General features: G+C 41.0%; 1 protein-coding gene across 15 annotated transcripts in view; it reads right to left on the bottom strand.

The window, feature by feature from the left end:
* The window catches only part of TFCP2 (transcription factor CP2), a 48,932-nt gene extending 33,368 nt beyond the window's left edge, over window positions 1-15,564 (bottom strand). For 8 of the 15 annotated variants that reach the window (XM_012174271.5, XM_004006346.6, XM_012174272.5 and 5 more), the window contains exon 1: window positions 14,716-15,564. In XM_012174271.5, coding sequence (XP_012029661.1) covers window positions 14,716-14,837 — 122 coding nt within the window. In that variant the 5' untranslated portion in view covers window positions 14,838-15,564. Of the gene's footprint in view, window positions 1-11,411; window positions 11,493-14,715 lie in introns of all 15 variants that reach the window. The other 7 variants (XM_042246720.2, XM_042246721.2, XM_042246722.2 and 4 more) reach the window with 1 other exon arrangement.
* Window positions 15,565-16,165: the final 601 nt, after the last annotated feature.

The raw sequence follows: 16,165 nt of genomic DNA, 5'->3' as shown, positions 1-16,165 counted from the left end.
GTCCAATCCTGAGAGACCCAGAATTCAAACTCCTAAATCTAGTTCCAGATCTCACTGTAGTAGACTGTCTCTTGGTAAAAAGACACTAGAGATAAGGAGATCAGGAGGATCTCCATGCAGGTGCAGTGGTTAAGACTCCAAGCTTCTACTACAACTGGCTTAGGTTTGATCCCTGGTTGGGTAACTAAGATTCTGCATGCCACACAGCATGGCCAAAAAAAAAAAAAAAAGGGATAGATAGGGAGATCAGTTCAAAGATAAGGCAACAGTGTGGGTAAATAATAATGAAAGTCTAAACCAGTAATGAAAGTAGAAACATTTCAAATTTATGAAATCTTCAAGTAAGACCTAAACAGAGAGTTATAGAATGTTCAAGGGCTGAAAGACTGAATACGTTAAAGATGTCAATTTTTCCCAAACTGATCTACAGATTCAATCCCAGTCAATATCCTAACAGATTCAACTTGACAAACTGATTCTAAAACTTGTATCAATTAGCAAAACCAAGAATAGCTAAGCTACTCCTTAAGAAGAAAAAACATAAAAGAGATTTACCCTGTCAGATATCAAACATTATTTCAAAGTTTTAGTAATTAAGATAGCATGGTGTTGATGAGATGGACAAATTAACCTAACAGAATACAGAACCCATTAACTGACTCCACCTATACAAAAACCTATTTTATGACCGAGCTAGTATCACTGATCAGTGAAGAAAGGATGAACTTTTTAATAAACAATGTTGGAAAAATTGGATATCTACATGGGACAAAATGAAATTGGATCAACACCCAATACAAAATACAATTTTTTAAAAACCAATTCTGTGAGTTCCCTGGTGGTGCAGTGGTTAGGCATTGGCATTTTCACTATTAGGGCCTGCATTCAATCCCTGGTTGGGAACAAAGACCCTGCAAGCCACGTGGTATGTCAAATATTTATATATATCTAAATGGATTAAAGATTTAAGCGTAAAAAGCAAAAATGTAAAACGTTTAGGAGACAATAAAAAAGAATAACACTATGGTTCAGTGGTAGAGAATCTGCCTGCCAATTCAGGAGACATGGGTTTGATTCCTGGTCCGGGACTATCCCACATGCCCTGGGGACAATTAAGCTCATGCGTCACAACTGCTGAGCCCTGGAAATGCAACTACTGAAGCCCGCATGCCCGAGAGACTGCGCTCCATAACAAGAGAAGCCTAGCCAATAGGGAGCCTGTGCGCTGCAACTAGACAGTAGCCCTGCTCTCCAAAACTAGAGAAAGCTCATGCAGCAATGAAGGCCCAGCACAGCCAGGAAAACAAGAATAACTCCACGGCCTTAGACTAGGGAAGAATTTTCTAGACATTAAAATTATATACCATAAAGGAAAGGACTGATCAATTACAATACACTGAATTAAAACCTTTGGAACCAGTGACACATAAAATGAAATTACAAGCCATAAATTGGGAGAAGATGACAGCTATACAAATAAAGACAAAAGATGACGATCAAAATATATTTTAAATTACTATAAAGACTAGTGATGAAAGGAAAATCAGAACAACAATTTGTGTATCCAAAGTCCCAAATGAGGATTTCCCTGGTGGTCCAGTGGTTAAGAATCCACCTGCCAACGCAGGGAACACGACTTTGATCCCTGGTCTGGGAAGATTACACATGCTGTGGGTTAACTGCCCACGTGCTGCAACTGCTGAAGCCCACTCACCTAGAGTCTGTGCTCCAGAGCAAAAAGAGCCACCACAATGAGAAGTCGGCACACCGCAATGCACAGTAGCCACTGCTAGCTACAACTAGAGTAAGCCTGCATGCAGCAACCCAGAGCAGCCAAAATTAAAATTAAATAAATAAAATTATTTTTAAAAATAACTTTTAAAAAGTCCCAAAAGGGGATTTCCCTGGTGGTCAGTGGTTAAGACTTTGCCTTCCACTACAAAGGGTGCAGGTTCCTCTCTGGTCAGGGCACTAACATCCCACATACCTCAACGTCAAAAAATCAAAATATAAAACAGAAACAATATTGTAACAAATTCAACAAAGACTTCAAAAAAAACAGTCCCAAATGAATTTTTCTCCCAGATTCTAGCCGGATGATGCATTGTAGAAGTCAACCTCTGGCTACAATTGGAAACTACTGCCAGCAAGGTAGACAAAGGCAGGAGATAAGAGGAGGTGGAAAAAAGAAAAGGAATGTAACAAGTGGGATAAATAAGGAATGGCAACATTATTGGGTTGTAGGTCAACTTCCATTAGAATTATAAGAGGGCAAGAAAACTAAGACAGCACAGAAACATCTACAGACCTTTAGGAACAAAACCAACAAACGGGATAGGACAATTTTAAAAGATGTGGGAAGATAGCCAGCAACAGATTATGCAGTAGAGACTTTTCCCCCAAAATTACGCAGTACTTCAGACTTATAAAAAGGTTAAAAAAAAAAAGTACAACAAATACCTGTGTATATACCACTTAGCTTCAGAAATAGAGTATTTATAGTTAAAGCCCTCTGTTTATTCCTCAGTTATATCCCTCAGTCAACTCCCAGAGGCAAGAGTATCCCAAACTTGAAGATAAACATGCTTGGTCATTTCTTTGTATTTTTACAGTGAGGTCATTTTTTAAAAAGTAGTGGATAAATTTTGTGACAAATAAAGGGATTTCATCTAAATACACTGTCCATCATAAGAGACTCAGAATGAAGGGGAAAGGAAAGGAAGCAGGATCAACTCTTAAGACAAACAGATGAAGATTTAGAAGGCAGCTGAAGGGGGAAAAGTGAAAGTAAACAGTACTGGAAAAGCAGCACAACAAAAAAGAACAAAAATTAGTGTCAATGGAGAGAAACAGTGGCCTTAGATAATATCAATAACCGCAGATATGCAGACGACACCACCCTTATGGCAGAAAGTGAAGAAGAACTAAAGAGCCCCTTGATGAAAGTGAAAGAGGAGAGTGAAAGAGTTGGCTTAAAGCCAAACATGCAGAAAACTAAGATCACGGCCTCTGGTCCCATCATTTCATGGCAAATAGATGGGGAAACAGTGGCTGATTTTATTTTTTTGGAGGGGGCTCCAAACTCACTGCAGATGGTGACTGCAGCCATGAAATTTGAAGACGCTTGCTCCTTGGAAGGAAAGTTATGACCAACCTAGACAGCATATTAAAAAGCAGAGAGATTACTTTACCAACAAAGGTCCGTCTAGTCAAGGCTATGGTGTTTCCAGTAGTCATGTATGGATGTGAGAGTTGGGTCATAAAGAAAGCTTGAGTGCCAAAGAATTGATGCTTTTGAACTGTGGTGTTGGAGAAGACTCTTGAGAGTCCCTTGGACAGCAAGGAGATCCAACCAGTTCATCCTAAAGGAAATCAGTCCTGGGTGTTCATTGGAAGGACTGATGTTGAAGCTGAAACTCCAATACTTTGGCCACCTCATGCGAAGAGCTGACTCATTTGAAAAGATCCTGATGCTGGGAAAGACTGAAGGTGGGAGGAGAAGGGGACGACAGAGGATGAGATGGTTGGATGGCATCACCAACTCAATGGACATGAGTTTGAGTAAACTCCAGGAGTTGGTGATGGACAGAGAGGCCTGGCGTGCCGCAGTTCACGGGGTTGCAGAGTCAGACACAACTGAGCAACTGAACTGAACTGAACTTGCCTTTGAAACAGAAAAGAGTGAGAGTGAGTTCAGTACATTCACTCAACAGATCAGCAGCTATTTTTTAGACACTCTTCTAAGGTACTAGGGATATAGCAGAAATCAGAACAAAGGCTCTGCCTTCAAGGAGCATTTATTCTAGTCGGGGAAAGAGGTAAGCAAATAAATTACTCATCAGATACTGGGGAAAAGACAAAAACGACTAGTGAAGGCAAAGTGCTGGTGAGAGGAAGGAGGTGTCTGCTATGTTCTTTGAAGGTAGTGAGAGATGGCCTCTCTGATAAAGTGATATTTAGGCAGAAAGCAATGGCACCCCACTCCAGAACTCTTGCCTGGAAAATCCCATGGGCGGAGGAGCCTAGTAGGCTGCAGTCCATGGGGTCGCTAAGAGTCAGACACGACTGAGCGACTTCACTTTGACTTTTCACTTTCATGCATTGGAGAAGGAAATGGCAACCCACTCCAGTGCTCTTGCCTGGAGAATCCCAGGGACGGGGGAGCCTGGTGGGCTGCCGTCTATGGGGTCGCACAGAGTCGGACACGACTGAAGTGACTTAGCAGCAGCAGGCAGAAACCTAAAGGAAGTAAGGAATGTATAAGTCTTATCTCAGGAGGAGTTACAGCAGATACAAAAGGCCCCGAGGTGGGGGTGTACGTAGCATGTGAGGGACTGTAAGAAGGCTAGATGTGGCTGGGGTCAGCAGCAAGGGGAAGAGTCGATATGGAAAGATACAGAGGCACCACAGGTGGAACAATGCCAGAACTGAACCTTCTATTCAAAGTGAGATGCAAAATCACTGGAGAGTTTTTAGGAGAAAAGCAGCACAATCTGATCTACATTTCAAGTAAGACAATCTCATAATTTATCATTCAAACAGGGACACTTGGGTGAGTGAAGGAGGGTGCTATCAATATTTACGTTAGGACAAAAGGCTTGTTACAAGACTTTCATTTCAAAAGGCTGCTATGTGGAGCCAACTTGAAGGGGTTCCTCCAGCCAAATCTGGAACTGATCAAAATATATCGTGATAGTATCAATAAATGATTACAATCTATTAAGTAATGAGACTACACTGATAAAAATAAGAAGTTCATTTTTTTTAAGGTGAGACAGATATATATATATATATATATATTTCATATTCTTTTCTATTACGGTTTATCACAGGATATTGACTACAGTTCCCTGTGCTATATACACTGTAGGGCCTTGTTGCTTATCCAGCATATATAATAGTTTGCATCTGCTAATCCCAAACTTCTAACACTGCCCTCCCCCTGCCTCTGTCCCCTTGGCCACCACAAGTTTGCTCTCTGTGAGTCTGCCTCTGTTCATCTGCGTCATATCTTGGATTCTACATATAAACAGTATCATGTGGTATTCGTCTCTTCCTGACTTACGTTGCTTAGTATGATAATCTCTAGGTCCATCCATGCTGCCACAAATGACATTGTTTCATTTTTACGGCTGAGTAATATTCCATTGTGCACATACATACCACATCTTCTTTATCTGTTCACCTGTCAGACATTCTTAAGCTGTGTCCATGTCTTGGCTATTGTAAACAGCGCTTCTATGAACACAGGGGTACGTGTATGTGGAAAAGCTCTTTCATACAAAACCAACGAACATATTTAGAAGGAAAGGCACAGTTAGAAAATCATCTATTAGCAACCATCATAACGACAGCTGATTAAGGCAAGAATAAACACTAAAATTGATAGATAAAAGTTTGAAAAGTAATAGGATATTTACATAGTCTCAATGTATCTCCCCACAAGATATTTATCAATTACAAAAGACAATAAATTTCCAAAAAAGAAAATTGGTACACGTCACCTTCATGAGACGGCCAGAGTTGACACTGCCAGGAATAGAATCAATCAAGCATGTGCTATGTAATATGATGGGCTTCCCAGGTGGGGCTTAGTGGTAAAGAATCTGCCTGCCAATGCAGGAGACACGGATTTGATCCCTGGGAAGATCCCCTGGAGAAGGAAATGACAACCCACTCTAGTAATTCTTGCCTGGGAAATTCCGTGGACAGAGAAGCCTGGTAGGCTATAGCCCACAGGGTCATAAAGGAGTCAAACACAACTTAGCAGCTAAAAAACAACAATGTAACATGATACACAGAGAACTCAGCATCACTACTTAGGTTCAGTTCAGTTCAGTTCAGTTCAGTTGCTCAGTCGATGACTCTTTGCGACCCCAGGCCTCCCTGTCCATCACCAACTCCCGGAGTTCACCCAAACTCATGTGCATCGAGTTGGTGATGCCATCCAGCCATCTCATCCTCTGTCGTCCCCTTCTCCTCCTGCCTCCAATCCCTCCCAGCATCAGGGTCTTTTCCAATAAGTAACTCTTCTTAGGTATTACTACCCAAAGTGCATAAACTGAGGGCTTCCCTGGTGGCTCAGTGGTAAAGAATCTGCTTGCCAATGCAGGGGACTCAGGTTCGAACCCTGGATCAGGAAGATCCCCTGGAGGAGGAAATGGTAACTCACTCCAGTATTCTTGCCTGCAAAATCCCATGGACAGAGTAACCTGGCGGGCTACAGTCCATGGGCTTACAAAAGAGTCAGACATGACTCAGCAACTAAACAGCAAAGTGTATAAACTGAATTCAATCATAAGGAAACAGCAAACCTAAATTGAGGAACATTCTACAAAATAACTGGCTTGTACTCATCAAATTGTCAGTGCCATGAAGATACAATGAAAGACGCTGGAGCCATTCTAGATTAAACGAGACAAGAAAGACAGATCAACTGAATCAACACATAATCTTGGATATTTCTCTGTTATAAAGGACATGACTGAGACAGCTGACAAAATGTGAAAAAGTTTCATGGGTAGATAATAGCATTGTGTCAGAGTCAGGTTCCTGATTTTGATCATTGTACTGTGGTTACGTCAGAGAATTTCTTGTTTCAAAAGATGACACACTGAAATATTTAGGTGTTAAGCGGCATCATATCTGTAACTTAAGCAGTTCAGAAAAAAAATCACTGTAGGTGTGTGGAGAGAGATGGGGAAAGATAAAGCAAATTTAGTAAATGTTAACATTTAAGAAATCTGGTTGAAGGGTATGCACAAATTCTTGGACTGTTTTTGCAAATCTTTCACAAGTCTGAAATTATTTTTTATTTAAATGAACAAAATACCCACACACTTACAAAGGTTTCAGTGTAGAGAACAGATTAGGTGGGGGGATGGTGGTGAGTGCAGAGTTAGAAACAGAGCTGAACCAATTAAAAGGCTATTGTAGATTAAGGACAGGGGTCATGGAAGATAGCAGAGTAGGAAGCTCTAGGAATTGGTCTTTCACCAAAAGAACTGAGCTGGCAAGAAATGCCTGAGGCAATTATTTTGAAACTCTGGAATCTCGTCAACACTTTCAGCATCCAAGGGAGTGCTTGATGAAGGAAGAGGCTGGTAAATTTTAGTTAATTTCAGCATTTGGCATGGTACCTATCATTTTTCAGCTCCCAGTCCCATGGCAGGAAGCAGTGGTAACAATAAATAGCCCAAGATCCTACTGTAGCTTGCTGGTGCTAGGATGTGCAATATGGATCTTGTCTCAAGGTTATGTGTCTTTTTTTTTCCTTTTTGCCACCCTGCTCAGCTTGCAAGATCTTATTTCACCAGTCAGGGCTTGAACCTGGGCCATGGCAGAGAAACCTCAGAATCCTAACTACTAGGCCACGAGGGAACTCCCAGAGTTTTGTGTCTTGATCACTGTTTTTGATTGCTGAGGAGCTGGCAAAGAGGCTCACCACTGTCTCAGCCCATGGCTGAAGTAGCTTCCCTAGCAAAATGAGACAAAGAGATTTAAAGATAGAACACTCTTTTTTCCCCCTTTTCTCTTCTTGTTGGATCCAGGCATTTAAGAAAATCTTTGTCAAGTCACTGACAGGGTGGACATAATGACATAACAGAAGAGACTTTGGTGACTATATAGAGCAATGAATATACTCTCTACAAAAAAAAGTTTAGAGAAGTCACTAAATAAACAGACAATTTCAGCTTTCACTCAGTAACAACAGTAATCTCTAGGGAGGGAGCAGAATCTGACTTCCAGAGTTACCATATTATAATACTCAAAATGTCCAGTTCTCAACAAAAAATTACAAAGCATATAGGCACATGAAAAAATGCTCAACACTGCTAGTTATGAGAAATATTAAAATCCAAACCACAATGAGGCATCACCACACACCAGTCAGAATGGCTGTCATCAAAAAGTCTATAAACAATAAATGCTGGAGAGGGTATGGAGGAAAAGGAACCCTCCTACACTGTTGGTGGGAATGTAAATTGGTGCAGCCACTATGGAAAAGAGAATGGAGGTTTCTCAAAAAACTAAAAATAGAACTATCATAAGATCCAGCAATCCCACTTCTGGACATATATCCAGAAAAGAAAAAACTTTAATTCAAAAAAGCACATGTACCTCAATTTTCATAGCAGCACTGTTTACAAAAGCCAAGACATGGTAAGAACTCAGGTACCAATCAACAGATGACTGATTGGTTTGAGAGGATGTGACATATATATCACACACACATATATATCAAACATATATAAAATAATGGAATATTTTATATATATACATATATATACTAATGGAATATTACCCAGCCATAAAAAAGAATGAAATACTGCCATTTGCAGCAATATGGATGAACCTGTAGAATATTATACTAAGTGAAATAAGTCAAAGACAAATATTGTATGATATCACTTATATGTGAAATCTAAATAATACAAATAAATCTATATACAAAATAGACTCACTAAGAAAACAGACTTTAGGTAGCAAAGGGGAAAGGGAGGAAGGAGGGGTAAATCAGGAGTATGCAATTAACAGATTCAAACTATACATAAAATAGATAAGCAACATAGATTTACTGTATCACACAGGGAACTACATTCAATACATTATAATAACCTATAATAGAAAATAATTTGAAATATATACATATGTATAACTGAATCATTTTGATGCATACCAGAAGCAAACACAATATTATAAATCAACTGCACTTCCCCTGTTGTGAATTACAAAGCATACAAAGACACAGCTGCAGTGAGTAGGGGCTACTCTTTCTAGAGATGAACAGGCTTCTCACTGCAGTGGCTTCTCTTGCTGTGCAGCACAGACTCTAGGTGTGCAGGCCTCAGTACTGACAGCTGCAGCTTGTGAGCCCTAGAACATGGGCTCAGTAGATGTGGCGCATGGGCTTGGCTGCTCCATGGCTTGTGAAACCTTCCCAGACCAGGGATCGAACCCATGTCCCTTGCACTGGCAGGCGATTTTTATCCACTGTACCAACAGGAAAGTCCCTCACACCATTCTAACTCAAACTCTTCCCAAAAAGGGGGAGGAACACTTCCTAACAGTCTATGATACCAAAAGCCAGAAAAGGATACAAGAACAGTACAGACCAATATCCCTTATGAATAAAGATACAAAAATCCCCAACAAAATACTACCAAACTGAATCCAACAGTACATTAAAATGATTCTAAACTATGACTAAGTGAAATTTATCTCAGAAGTATAAGGATAGTTCTGATAAGGAAATCCCAATGTAATACCCCATATGATCATTTTGATAGAAAAGGCACAGGACAAAATTCAACATCCTTTCATTAAACACTGAAAACCACCTTGAAGTCACTATGCTAACTGAAAAAATAGCAATCCCAATAACCTCCAGGGCTTCCCAGGTGGCACTAGTGGTAAAGAATCTGCCTGCCAGTATAGGAGATGGAAGGGATGCAGGTTTGATTCCCTGAGTCAGGGAGATCCCCTGGAGTAGGAAATGCTCCAGTATTCTGTCAGTATTTCCTGGAAAATTCCATGGACAAAGGAGTCTGGTGGGCTACAGTCCATAGGGCCACAGAGAATCAGACACAGCTGAGCAACTAAGCATATAATAACCTCTAAAAGAATAAAATATGTAGGAATAAATTTAACCAAGGATGTGGAAGACTTGTACATTGAAAACTACAAAACACTGCTTAACGAAATTAAAGATGACCTAACTAAATGGAAAGACAGCCCATGTTCATGAACTGATAAACCTGGTATTATTAAGATGGAAATACTCCAAAACCTATCTACAGATTTAATGAAATCCCTATCAAAATCCCAATCGCCTGTCTTGCAGAAACAGAAAGGCTTACTTTCAAATTTGTATGGCACTACAAGGGGCCCTGAATAGCAAAAAACAATAATGGAAAAGAAAAAATAAGAGAAATCACACTTCCCAATTTCAGAGCTTTTTTTTTTACAAAGCTACAGTAATCAAAATAGTGTGGTACTGGCAAAAAGATATATCAACCAATGGAACAGAATCCAGTCCACAAATAAATCCTTACAAGTATGGCCACTTGATTTTCAATGGGACTACAAAGAACATTCAATGGAAACGAACAAATGGCTGGGACAACTGGCTATCCAAATACAAACAAATGAAGCTGGACCCCTATCTCACTTTAAATTAAAAGATTAACTCAAAATAGATCAATGACCTAAACATAAGAGCGTAAAGTATAAACTCCTAGAAGAAACCACAGGGTAAATAGCCATAACTTGAATTTAGCAACAGATTCTTAAGAGCTGACATCAAAAGCATAAAGCAACAAAATGAATAAATTGGACTTCATAAAAAGTAAACACAGTTGGGGACGTCCTTGGCAGTCCAATGACCAAGAATCTGGATTCCCAATGCAGGGTTCTGGGTTCAATCCCTGGTCAGGGAACTAGATCCCACTTCCTACAACTAACAGTTTGCATACTGCAAGTAAGACCCAGCACAGTCAAATACAATAATAAATAAAAATAAATATTTTTTAAAAATTAAACACTTTGGTGAATCAAAGAACACTGTCAAGAATGTGAAAGACAGCATGTAGAATTGGAGAAAGTATCTACAAACCACACATCTGATAATAATCTTGTTGTAGCTGCTGTTTAGCCCCTAAGTCATGCCTGACTCTCCTGTGACCCCATAGAGTGTGGTCTGCCAGGTTCTTCTGCCCACGGGATTTTCCAGACAAGAATACTGGAGTGGGTTGCCATTTCCTTCTCCCAGGCATCTTCTCCACCCAGGGATCAAACCCACATCTCCTGCAATTGGAGGAGGATTCTTTACCACTGAGCCACCTGGGAAGCCTATCGATCTAGTAATCAGAATACACAAAGAACTCTTCAACTCAACAATGTGCAAACAACCCAATTTAAAACTGGGCAAAGGACTCAAATGGGCTTCCCTTGTGACTCAGCTGGTAAAGAATCTGCCTACAATGCAGGAGACCTGGGTTTGATCCCTGAGTTGAGAAGATTCCCTGCAGAAGGGAAAGGCTATCCACTCCAGTATTCTGGCCTGGAGAATTCCATAGACTGTATAGCACAAGGGGTTGCAAAGAGTCGGACACGACTAAGCAACTTTCACTTTCACAAAGGACCCTTTTCCAAAGAAGACACATGAATGGCCAACAAGCACATGAAAAGATGTTCAACATCATGGTCATCAAGGGAACGCAAAACAAATAATATCAGATCCTAGTTCACACTCACTGGGATGACTTTAATTTAAAACACAGAAAACAAGTATTGATGAGGATGCAGAGAAATATGACCCCTTGTACATTGCAGGTGAGAATGCAAAATGGTTTAGCTGTTGTGTAAAACAGCTTGGCAGATCTTGAAAAAGTTAAGTATACACTACATACCTCTTAGGATGGCCAAAATCCAGAACAATGACACCACCAAATTCTGACAAGGTGTGGAGTAGTACCAGAACCCTCTCATTGCTGGTAGGAATCGAAATGGTACAGCCACTTTAGAGAATGGTTTGTCAGTTTTTTACAAAGCTAAACATACTCATACCATATGATCCAGTAATGGCATTCCTTGGTATCTGCTCAAAGATGAAAACCATCTGCACACAGATGTTTATAACAGCTTTATTTATAATGCCTAAGCTTGGAAGCAACCAAGATGCCCTTCAGTAGTTGAGTGGATAAGTAAACTGATACAAAAATATATTATTCAGTGCAACCCCCTGGATACCAGGCTTCCCTGTCCTTCACTATCTAGTCAACCACTAATCTACCTTCTGTCCCTATAGATTTGCCAATTCTGGACATTCCCAAGAAACAGAATCATAGGTAGTCTTTCGTGACTGACTTCTTTTATTCAGCCTGTTTTCAGGGAACTTCCTTTATTTTAATTATAAAGTGCGTGCCATGTATTAAGACGTAAGGAAAAAATATGGAGACTATTAAAGGACCACTTATGAAAATAATGGGCTTCCCTGGTGACTCCGAGGTTAAAACCTCCGCCTGCAATGCGGGAGACCTGGGTTCAATCCCTGGGTTCGATCCCTAGGTCAGGAAAATCCCCTGGAGAAGGAAATGGCAACCCACTCCAGTATTCTTGCCTGGAGAATCCCATGGACGGAGGAGCCTGGTAGGCTACAGTCCACGGGATCGCAAAGAGTCAGACACGACTGAGCGAGTTCACTTTCACTTTATGAAAATAATATAGTTAATGAATGCAATGGTAGATGAAGAATCAAAACATCCAACTAAGGTAAATCATTTATAAAGTATAAACCAACAGATGTATAAATGAAACCGTTTTAAGATGCAGTAGAAATAAGCAAGTCAGGGTAAAACAAATATGTTAGGAAAATATTTTATAAAACAAACTGCTGTTGGGACTTCCCTGGTGGTCCAGGGGTTGGCAGTCCACCTGGCAGTGCAGGAGACACAGATTCGATTCCTGGTCCAGGAGAATCCCACATGCCTTGGGGTAGCAGGGACCATGGGCCACAACTGCACAACTGCCCTCTGAACTACTAAGGCCTGCAGTGCCCTAGGGCCCAAGTTCTGCATCAAGAGAAGCCATCGTAAACAGATGCCAGCACACTGCTACTAGAGAGTAGGCCCCGCTCACCCCAGCTATAATACAAAAGCCCTCACACAGCAACAAAGACCCAGAGCAGTCAAAATAAATAAACACATAAAAATTCTTTTAAAAATTGCTGTCAGAGAGATCTCCCTAACGAAGATTTAGGAAAAGCAATCACAAGTTTAGTTAAAAGAAGAAAAAGGGAGAGCAAAGAATCATTGTCTTTGAGAATAAAACCTCCTCCAATCAGTGTTTCTCAAAATCTGAGCCATGGACTACATGCATCAAAATCACCGAAGAACTTGCTTTTAAAAAATCAGATTTTTAGTCTGTGCCCCAGACAATCACCAAAGATGGGATGCTGGAAACTATTTTTTTATAAGTTTCCAGATGACTCTCATAAATACTACAGTTTGAGAACTAATATCTATTTAACACAAATTAATGCAAATGATTAAATGTGTGTAAGAGACAAGAGAAAATCATGACAATAGCAAAGTGCACGAAAAAGAGGAAGGTGAAAGAGGACAAATAAAAGTATACTTGAAAAACATTTTTTACACATTGTGCTACTGAGAAAAAACAAAGTGATGTTTGAAAACTATTGTGGATTTAATGTTGGAAAAAATTCCAAACATGTAAATATACAAGGCATTCTACTAATACATGTGAGGAGCACTCAGGGTATGAATAGGAAAGCATTCATAAATGTAAGGTAAGGTCACATGGTAGAGAGAGCACACAGTTGATACACAAATGTTTGCTAATGATGTTAAACTATTTTTATACCAAGTACAGCTATATTCAATTATCTCCATCCTTAACTGTGATAACCTAGACAGAACTTAACTTTTTGTGGTAGTAATCTTTATACAAACACCTCCATAAATTGTCAAATATTATGTCAGTACTGACGCACAAGCTCAGGGTCAGGACATTTACCTTCAGACCAAGTCAATCTCTATTTTTATGGTAAGACTTATTTTAACAAGAACAGACAAAATTAGATTTCTCAAGGCTAAGAGCACTGCATGATAGAACTCAAATTTCCCTGAAAATTAATAAAATATGTATTCAAGGATGGCCTTTACTATTCTAACTGTAAGCAAAGATTTCTGAAAATGAAGTATTAAGTTCTAACTCATAATTTTACTTCAGTGAGGAAAGTTCACTTTGGCTTAGCAGGGTTAAAGAAAGGAAGTTCACTTTTATAATTCTCAAAGATGCTCACTAACAGAATACAAAATTTGCCCACTTTCACCATAAAAGGCATCCTTCCATTATAAACTCATAAACCTAATTAAGAGTGCTAAATTCTAAAGTTTCTTTGACTCACTTATTTAGATTAAGCTTATTATCCATTTGGAAACCCAGTTATAGTCCATCAAACATTAAGAAGCAGATGTTTCAACATTTCCAGACTTGGCTCTTGCACATCTTTTAAATGAAACAAACTATATTGGGGGAATGAAGTTCCTAACGCATGCAAATAAATTACATGGCAGGTTATGTTGCTTTCACAGGAGATTTTTATTTATTATCAACATTTGGCTTGATACATGAAGGTCTAGAAGCATCTAAAAGTTCTTGTTGACACTTTTTCATTTCACAGCGTATGTTTCAAAAGTCAGAAACCCCAGAATTGAGTAAAGCCTGAAAGCTGGTTAAAATACAGATGTGTGGACTTAGGATCTCACATTTCTTCCCCAAAAGCAGTCAACCAATATTTATCATCAAGTCCCAACTCCCTAAACATCTCACACGTTCAATGTGGCCTCTTACTCACACAAGTCCAGTGCAACCTACCCACACGTACACACACGTACGTACACACACACACACACACACACACACACACACCAACAGTCTCCAAATCACCCACACTGGCACAACAGCCTCTCAACATTCACTTGGTTGCTAATCAAGAGCCACTCTTCTTGACACTTCCATAATCTCTTTTTCCATTTCTACCACAATGCTCACCACTCAAAAGAGAAACAAGTTCCTTTTCTCTAAACGCGGAGAGCTTCTCTAACCCAACACACCTCTTTTCCTCCCCCGTTATTATCTATCCTGCCTTTGTTACTCAGAAGGTGCAGGGTCTGGGAAAATCTCACTCACCTCATGCTATAGGCACCAGCACCCAGTTCCTGGCCGATCCCGGATAGACTAGCATCAAAGTCCTGCACCAGCCCGGATTCAATCACCTCATCGGCCAGAGGCAGCTTCAGAGCCCAGGCCATTCTGGCTCCTTCCTTGCCCCAGGAGACAGTTTCTTGTACAAAGGCGAGTAGCGTGATTCTACCCAACCGGGGCAAGACTGCAAGACTGTAGAAAACTCCAAACCAAGATCTCCCACGCAGCACCCAACAAGCAACCCCCAAGCCCCACCCACACTGCCCACACAACTAATCTCCCGTACCCTTGGCTCTTCGCTCTCTGCTGCCCCGACTTCCAAAATCCCTCCCCCGCACCCAGGTCTCTAGAGCACGAGGGCCCTTTGGCTTAACTCTTCCAGACTATCCAGAGGCAACCCTGGACTCCTCGCACTCTTTTTGGGATCTCCCCTTGAGCTCGCGGTGGTCACTCGCTGTTTTCCAAACAAACCAGCAGCAGCGACCCACTGCCTAGCCGGCACTCCCACGCCGCTTTAGCACCTTTCCCCCGCCCCTTTCCGCTGGAAATCCCCTCCCTCCCGGGAACCACTCTCCCTTTCCCCTCCAGGCCTCGCTTCCGGTCAGTCCCAAGATCACTTCCGGTCACTTCTTCTCAATTCCACGGCTCTTAAAACCAAATCCAGGTTTCCACTGAGCCGACTCCCCGCCCTCCGCAGCCCCCCACGGCCTCAAAACATGGCTCGAGACAGCCCAGCACCGGTTTGAAACCCAGGCTAGCTAGGCTCCTCCACCGCCCGCCGTCCCAGCGCCAACCAATCATGGCGTCCTCTTCCTTCGCCGGAGCGGCGAGTGTGACGTCACCCTAATATTAGCCAATTAAGAATCGACTCCGCTGAGCTTGGCAATGATGATAGGCTAGCGATGCCACGACTCTCCGCCTCCTGAGATGGACTGGGCTATCTGGGAGAGGACTGGGGTGCGTCAGGTGGCCGGGTTTAAACGTCTTTCCTAGTTTTTCCCAGGCTTCTGGTGTCTGCCAAGTAGCTAGTCAAAACTCTAAGACGTGGGTGGAGCTCTAACTCTAGTCTTACTGAACGTACACCCCGCCCTGGCTGATTCTTGGTTGTTACCCAAACGCTCCTAACTAGTGCTTGTATGCTTCTAAATACTCTCTTCTTAAACTCACCTCTCCTGGGGTCAAGAATATACTTAAGTTCCACTTACGCGGATAGTCTTTTTATCTTCCGAATTCTCCTTTAATGCTTTTCAACAGGAAAGCATGAGATAGGTAAAAGTGTTGTGGTTTTTAAATGGTGGTGATCTGAAAATGAGGGTTTGTGCTGGCGTCTTCATTTACTGGCTTGGTGACCAGAATAGTCAGTCTTTTAATCTTACCGAGATATAGCTTTTTTCTATTTGAAAAACGGGGATAAAACTATACGTGCTCCACCTTC

The sequence above is a fragment of the Ovis aries genome, chromosome 3, assembly GCF_016772045.2.
Source record: "Ovis aries strain OAR_USU_Benz2616 breed Rambouillet chromosome 3, ARS-UI_Ramb_v3.0, whole genome shotgun sequence".
In the NCBI taxonomy this organism is placed as follows: domain Eukaryota; kingdom Metazoa; phylum Chordata; class Mammalia; order Artiodactyla; family Bovidae; genus Ovis; species Ovis aries.
The sequence above is the reverse complement of the archived record's forward strand: the minus strand, read 5'-3'. Positions and strand labels throughout refer to the sequence as shown.